Source organism: Coregonus lavaretus (assembly GCF_964263955.1).
Source record: "Coregonus lavaretus genome assembly, contig: HAP1_SCAFFOLD_706, whole genome shotgun sequence".
Classification (NCBI taxonomy): Eukaryota; Metazoa; Chordata; class Actinopteri; order Salmoniformes; family Salmonidae; genus Coregonus; species Coregonus lavaretus.
Genome location: NW_028164738.1, coordinates 63,394 through 70,414, shown reverse-complemented (window position 1 = coordinate 70,414; position 7,021 = coordinate 63,394). Strand labels below are relative to the sequence as shown.

General features: G+C 44.0%; 1 protein-coding gene across 4 annotated transcripts; it reads left to right on the top strand.

The window, feature by feature from the left end:
• The first annotated feature begins 2 nt into the window (after nucleotides 1-2).
• LOC311116699 (uncharacterized protein) lies at nucleotides 3-5,132 on the top strand. Of its 4 annotated transcripts, none has more exons than XM_084191745.1 (4): nucleotides 3-812; nucleotides 1,085-1,291; nucleotides 2,332-2,548; nucleotides 4,047-5,132. In XM_084191745.1, the coding sequence occupies exons 1-4, from the start codon at nucleotides 254-256 to the stop codon at nucleotides 4,243-4,245; spliced, it is 1,182 nt and encodes a 393-aa protein (XP_084047871.1). In that variant the 5' UTR covers nucleotides 3-253; the 3' UTR covers nucleotides 4,246-5,132. The 4 variants fall into 4 exon arrangements, with proteins under 4 accessions (XP_084047871.1, XP_084047873.1, XP_084047872.1 ...); XM_084191747.1 differs by having other exon boundaries at nucleotides 13-174; nucleotides 4,047-4,559; XM_084191746.1 differs by having other exon boundaries at nucleotides 14-812; nucleotides 1,088-1,291; nucleotides 4,047-4,708.
• The last annotated feature ends 1,889 nt before the right edge of the window (nucleotides 5,133-7,021 follow it).

Here is a 7,021-nt window from a genome sequence, read left to right as displayed (position 1 = left end):
CCGAGATGGCCTAGATCATGCGGTAAAAAAGAAAATGAAAGATATGCGCATATAGTCGTTTACTGTTCAACTATTTTTAATGCGAATGCCTGCAGGAAAGAAGAAACGAAAAATAGCAGCAACTGCTTAGATATGGCACTTCATACGGTGGGAGCTGCACAACTACCATCGGAGGTATGGGTCCACGTGTTTGGATTTCTGTCAACAACAGACAAACTGAACATTAGATCATGCTGCAAATATTTAAAAAAAAATGGTTGACCACTGGTCCCTTTGGAAAGGCAACACGGTGGTGCTTAAAAAGCTGTGTGCCTACACCACGCAGTTCTGGACAACTCTTCGCCGCAGGAAAATCAGCTCAGTTGTTGTACAGAGGGCAAGTTTGAAAGAATGGAAACAGCTTGCCCTATCCCTCCCGTGGCTCACCACAATAGCCGTGGAGCATTGTTTCGACGTGAAAGCCTTAGAAATTCTCAAGCAATTTCATAACTTGAAGAGGCTGGCTATTCGCAGCTGTCGCTGTGGCCAGGGACTGTCTGATGCAATTGTGCCTCTGCAGCAAGTGACTCATTTTAGTGTGTGCGAGATGCACTGTGCTCCAAGATCAGATATTATTAGTTTTGTCTCAAAGCTCTCCCATCTGACATCTCTACTCTATCACGAAGGCAATCATCCTATCCCAAGACAGACATTCCACACAATGCTTAACCGCTTGCCACATCTGAAGCATCTGTCTTTGAAAATGGGAACACAACATGGCTCTCTCCCAGATGATTATTTTAACATTTCTAAAACAATAAATGGCTTTCCAGGTGAGGCACTTTACACAGTTACAACCCAAGACAACAGCTTGGGTTGTAACCTGAGTTTTTTTTTTACTACTCATACAAAACATTGGCGAAACAATTAATGATTAGGTAAGCATAGCCTACCACATGGTTTTCACGAGCTGATTAGGCTACTATGTTCTAGATAGCTAGTGTGTGAAGTCCATGTTGAAATATGGTTATATGTCTGTACTAGCCTATATCATCATAAATTGCATGTTATTAAATTCAGCAATAATGACTAAATCTGTCTTTAGAAGATCCGCAGGTCGGGCAACCTGGCTTGATCAGTCTCGAGCTTCTTGACTACATGGACCCCACCTTATCTGAAGAGGCGCTGAAGTGCCTCCCCTCCCTGCAGAGCCTAGCTGTGGTCTACAGAGACAGGGACGTAGATCCCAGCAGGTGCCACCTAAAAACATGGCTGAGGGAACTCCCTCAACTGGCAGTTCTCAACATTGCAAGTGAGTATGTGATTCGCCAGCTGGTAAACTCGCATTTTCCATGTCGTGCGCTGTTGGTCGGGTTACACAGTTGGTGGGGTTACGGGGCAGCAGTATAGAGTCTGACAGTTGGTGGGGTTACAGGGCAGCAGTATGGAGTCTGACAGTTGGTGGGGTTACGGGGCAGCAGTATGGAGTCTGACAGTTGGTGGGGTTACGGGGCAGCAGTATGGAGTCTGACAGTTGGTGGGGTTACGGGGCAGCAGTATGGAGTCTGACAGTTGGTGGGGTTACGGGGCAGCAGTATGGAGTCTGACAGTTGGTGGGGTTACGGGGCAGCAGTATGGAGTCTGACAGTTGGTGGGGTTACGGGGCAGCAGTATGGAGTCTGACAGTTGGTGGGGTTACGGGGCAGCAGTATGGAGTCTGACAGTTGGTGGGGTTACGGGGCAGCAGTATGGAGTCTGACAGTTGGTGGGGTTACAGGGCAGCAGTATGGAGTCTGACAGTTGGTGGGGTTGCAGGGCAGCAGTATGGAGTCTGACAGTTGGTGGGGTTACGGGGCAGCAGTATGGAGTCTGACAGTTGGTGGGGTTACGGGGCAGCAGTATGGAGTCTGACAGTTGGTGGGGTTACAGGGCAGCAGTATGGAGTCTGACAGTTGGTGGGGTTACGGGGCAGCAGTATGGAGTCTGACAGTTGGTGGGGTTGCAGGGCAGCAGTATGGAGTCTGACAGTTGGTGGGGTTACGGGGCAGCAGTATGGAGTCTGACAGTTGGTGGGGTTACGGGGCAGCAGTATGGAGTCTGACAGTTGGTGGGGTTACAGGGCAGCAGTATGGAGTCTGACAGTTGGTGGGGTTACAGGGCAGCAGTATGGAGTCTGACAGTTGGTGGGGTTACGGGGCAGCAGTATGGAGTCTGACAGTTGGTGGGGTTACGGGGCAGCAGTATGGAGTCTGACAGTTCTGTGCATTTTTTTATCCCCCAGTGCACCCCACGTCCTGACTGTCCTATGGCATCTATTGGGGATGTCTGACTGTCGTATGTTTTGTTTCCCAGAAGGCCATCCTGTCAGTGCTTATGCACACTCCATTCCCGGCACAGTGACCAGTTTGACTCTGCAGCGGGTGATGGTGGAGCAGAAGGACATGAAGACTCTAGGGAAACAGGCTTCAGGCCTCTTGCATCTGCACTTTGACCCATGCAGCTATAAAAGCGGCAGCAGCATCGGAGAGATCCCCAAACTATTCCCCCAGCTCATGACCCTTAAAATGCGGTGAGATATTAACATTGGCATAATTGACAAAACCGTAACTGACTTCTGTGTTGTGGTACGAACCCAGATGTAGTAATAAATTACTGGTGAAATCATAATTAAGTGTCTACATGTTAACCTTTTCCAAAGGTTTAACTCATTAATCTAAGCCAAGCAGATACAGTGGGGGGAAAAAGTATTTAGTCAGCCACCAATTGTGCAAGTTCTCCCACTTAAAAAGATGAGAGGCCTGTAATTTTCATCATAGGTACACGTAAACTATGACAGACAAATTGAGAATTTTTTTCTCCAGAAAATCACATTGTAGGATTTTTAATGAATTTATTTGCAAATTATGGTGGAAAAATAAGTATTTGGTCACCTACAAACAAGCAAGATTTCAGGCTCTCACAGACATTTAACTTCTTCTTTAAGAGGCTCCTCTGTCCTCCACTCGTTACCTGTATTAATGGCACCTGTTTGAACTTGTTATCAGTATAAAAGACACCTGTCCACAACCTCAAACAGTCACACTCCAAACTCCACTATGGCCAAGACCAAAGAGCTGTCAAAGGACACCAGAAACAAAATTGTAGACCTGCACCAGGCTGGGAATCCCTGCTTAAGCCAGTACATGTCCAGGCCCGTCTGAAGTTTGCTAGAGTGCATTTGGATGATCCAGAAGAGGATTGGGAGAATGTTAGATGAAACCAAAATATAACTTTTTGGTAAAAACTCAACTCGTCGTGTTTGGAGGACAAAGAATGCTGAGTTGCATCCAAAGAACACCATACCTACTGTGAAGCATGGGGGTGGAAACATCATGCTTTGGGGCTGTTTTTCTGCAAAGGGACCAGGACGACTGATCCGTGTAAAGGAAAGAATGAATGGGGCCATGTATCATGAGATTTTGAGTGAAAACCTCCTTCCATCAGCAAGGGCATTGAAGATTAAACGTGGCTGGGGATTTCAGCATGACAATGATCCCAAACACACCGCCCGGGCAACGAAGGAGTGGCTTCGTAAGAAGCATTTCAAGGTCCTGGAGTGGCCTAGCCAGTCTCCAGATCTCAACCCCATAGAAAATCTTTGGAGGGAGTTGAAAGTCCGTGTTGCCCAGCGACAGCCCCAAAACATCACTGCTCTAGAGGAGATCTGCATGGAGGAATGGGCCAAAATACCAGCAACAGTGTGTGAAAACCTTGTGAAGACTTACAGAAAACGTTTGACCTGTGTCATTGCCAACAAAGGGTATATAACAAAGTATTGAGAAACTTTTGTTATTGACCAAATACTTATTTTCCACCATAATTTGCAAATAAATTCATTAAAAATCCTACAATGTGATTTTCTGGATTTTTTTTTCTCATTTTGTCTGTCATAGTTGACGTGTACCTATGATGAAAATTACAGGCCTCTCTCATCTTTTTAAGTGGGAGAACTTGCACAATTGGTGGCTGACTAAATACTTTTTTCCCCCCACTGTATACTGATATACTTTTCTATTCTACTTTTTCAGACACTACTATGTACCAGAGAGGGAGTTCTTGAGCCTCCAACAGTTGAAGCATTTGGAGCAGTTAGAGATCCTGGATGCACCTAGTCCTCACCTTCTGCAGCTGATCCACAAGCTGCAGGTCCTGACCAACCACAGCACCCAAATCATCCATTCTCGGGGCCTGAGAGATCCCACAGGCTGCTACTGTACTCACTACTAACATAACCACTAAGAGGAAGTGAACACTGGTAGACTGTAGCCCATGATTTCAACAGCACGTGTTGAAATGGTCATCATTTGAGGTACGTTTGCGATGCCAACTTGGCTAATGCAAAATAAGGAAACAGCTGAAATTGAGGACATTTAGTAAGTCAAGACCTCTGTGAGGTCAGGGGTCAACAGGATGTGTATAGAACAGGGAAACAAACAGTTCATAACACAGGAACAGATTCAGAATTAGACATTTTATACAATATTTTTTGTTTGAATCTTGTGTACGCTTGATTTGGTTGAACAGAATAAATGATTGTGCACAAAAACAACATTTTTACATTTTAGTCATTTAGCAGACGCTCTTATCCAGAGCGACTTACAGTTTAGTGAGTGCATACATTTTCCTACTGGCAATAACAAAAAAAAATTGACGAAAGACAATACAATTGACAATAAAAATTAGCTGATTATCAGTTTTAAGATTGATTAAAGAACCATATTATAGCTGCACTACTGAAAGCTTTCTCTGTGGTTGAACACAACTACTATTACGGCTATGAACTGATGTGTTGAGTCTCCAGTGATCACACATCTCATCCCGTCTTCTACTGAGTTGCCTCAAGAGGGCAGTACACACATGGCAAAGAGTCGGTCAGTCAATCATTTCCTGTAGCCTGTTGGAGCACATTGCCTTGCTATCTTTGTGATGGTCCAGAGAGATGCATACCCCTTCCACGTATCCCACCTGTGTGGAAGTAGGAAGTGCCTTGAAAAGTGAAATGAAGGACAAATGTATGCACACTTCTCATTTGATACCTTTGTTGCCACCCACAGATGTAAAATATAAATAAATATGCCATTTAGCAGACGCTTTTATCCAAAGCGACTGTTACGAACCCCGTGGCTTTAAACGTCTAGGGTGGATGGAGAAGAGACCCGTAACATAATTCATGCATATTAGAATCGTGACATGGAACAGTGAGAACAAAAACTACACGACAACCATAAACTACCGTCAAACATATAAAAGGTTTATTGCTGAACACACGGTAAAGGTTTGGGAAAAAGGGCTGAGCAGGACCCAAGAAATGAAACAATAGTGTAAAACACCCCTAAACTGATCTTGCCTGCCTCAAGAACCGCTAAGCTACTGCTAATCATACAAAAGTACAGTGGGTGGTCCGCTCAGGTCTAACTAGTGTTTTTAGACAGATTTCTTCCTACGGGTAATGTACGCCCAAGGGCAACTTGCTTAAACTCCCCTTTTCCCAGAAACACACAAAGTTACCAAACAGAGTAACCAGCAAATGAGTGAGTAAACAAAACACAGGACACCACAGTATCCATACTCACATACGGAAAGTAGTCTAACAAAGTTACCAAACAGAGTAACCAGCAACTTAGTGAGTAAACAAAACACAGGACACCACAGTATCCATACGAAAATAGTCTCTAACAACAAACACAACTGACCGGCTTTTTAACAATGGGATGTGTGATTGAAAAACCAGCAACAGGTGGTGCAATGCAGAGGAATGTTCACTGATTGGTCCACCTTAGCAATCAGCAGACAACTCAACGACCACCAATCAGGAACATACAGGACACCTGTGATTAGGGCAGAAGGAGAGGAAAAAGACACAGGATACCTGTATCCGTAACAGCGACTTACAGTCATGTGTGCATACATTTTTACGTATGGGTGGTCCCGGGGATCGAACCCACTACCCTGGCGTTACAAGCGCCGTGCTCTACCAGCTGAGCTACAGAGGACCACGTGTAGTTGTGTAGTTTACCCTACCAATGTGCCATTGTGATTAGAAGTTGGGATGCATTTGCCTACAGCATGCAGTCATCATTCTGACTATTTGGGCATAAAGTACTGACACTCTTTTAGAATGCAATGTTGCTCTCAGTCTGTTTTAGAATGATCTTATAACACTAATGTATACCACTTAGCAAATGGTGCATACATTTTTAGTATGTGTCTGTGATCCCTGTGGGAATTCAACCCATAACCTTGAATTGAACCTAGAATCTTATCCGAAACGCGTAGTTCCACTCAGTTTGATAGAAGCAAACAAGCACTGTGCTGTTTTAAACGCACACTCAGAAGATGAACGCCCTCTTCAGATGGGCTTCTACTCTCTCGACGTCTTAGTTAAAAAGTTCATTGTAAGGGTAATTAGTTTCTGTTTTCACAGGGGTTGAATGTAATGTGGCTCAATCCCCTCTCTGAGTTTCACGGTTTATTGAAGCTCTGAAATATCTAGCATTCAGCAAGGTCAAACCATCCATCACTCTGTGGGGTTGTCACGAGACAAAATGTCTTCACAACATGAGGCAGACGAGAATGGAAATGACTGTTGTTGTTCAGATAACCCCACAGCGCTGATTTATCAGTTGACTTTATTGGCCTTATTCTGCATTTTTTCTTCTTCTATTGAGCTCTTTTTAAAAGACAACATTAACACAGACATAAATGGTAACAACAAGGTCACAGATCATTCGCAGCACAAGCTAGAAAATCGGACAATATGAGAGCATCATTAATAAATACAGTCTAAAATACTAAATGTGTCAAATATAAGTGAATAATTTGGCACAAGCAATCTGTTCAATCATCTCACAGCGGGGCAACTTCCTACTTCTAGAAATCAACAATAGCAAAATTCAAATCTGCAAATACTGCCGTTATTGACAACAAAGGACTGCCCATCAACTAAATTAACTGCTTATCAATTTCCGTTAACTTCAGTCACTGTAAATATGTTTATCATTCA

Excerpts from the sequence above, each read along its gene's own strand:
- LOC311116699 (XM_084191745.1), top strand. The coding sequence starts at position 254 with ATGGTTGACCACTGGTCCCTTTGGAAAGGCAACACGGTGGTGCTTAAA. Across the intron at positions 1,292-2,331 it reads GGCAGTTCTCAACATTGCAA|AAGGCCATCCTGTCAGTGCT; the intron begins GTGAGTATGTGA and ends TTTGTTTCCCAG. Across the intron at positions 2,549-4,046 it reads CTCATGACCCTTAAAATGCG|ACACTACTATGTACCAGAGA; the intron begins GTGAGATATTAA and ends CTACTTTTTCAG.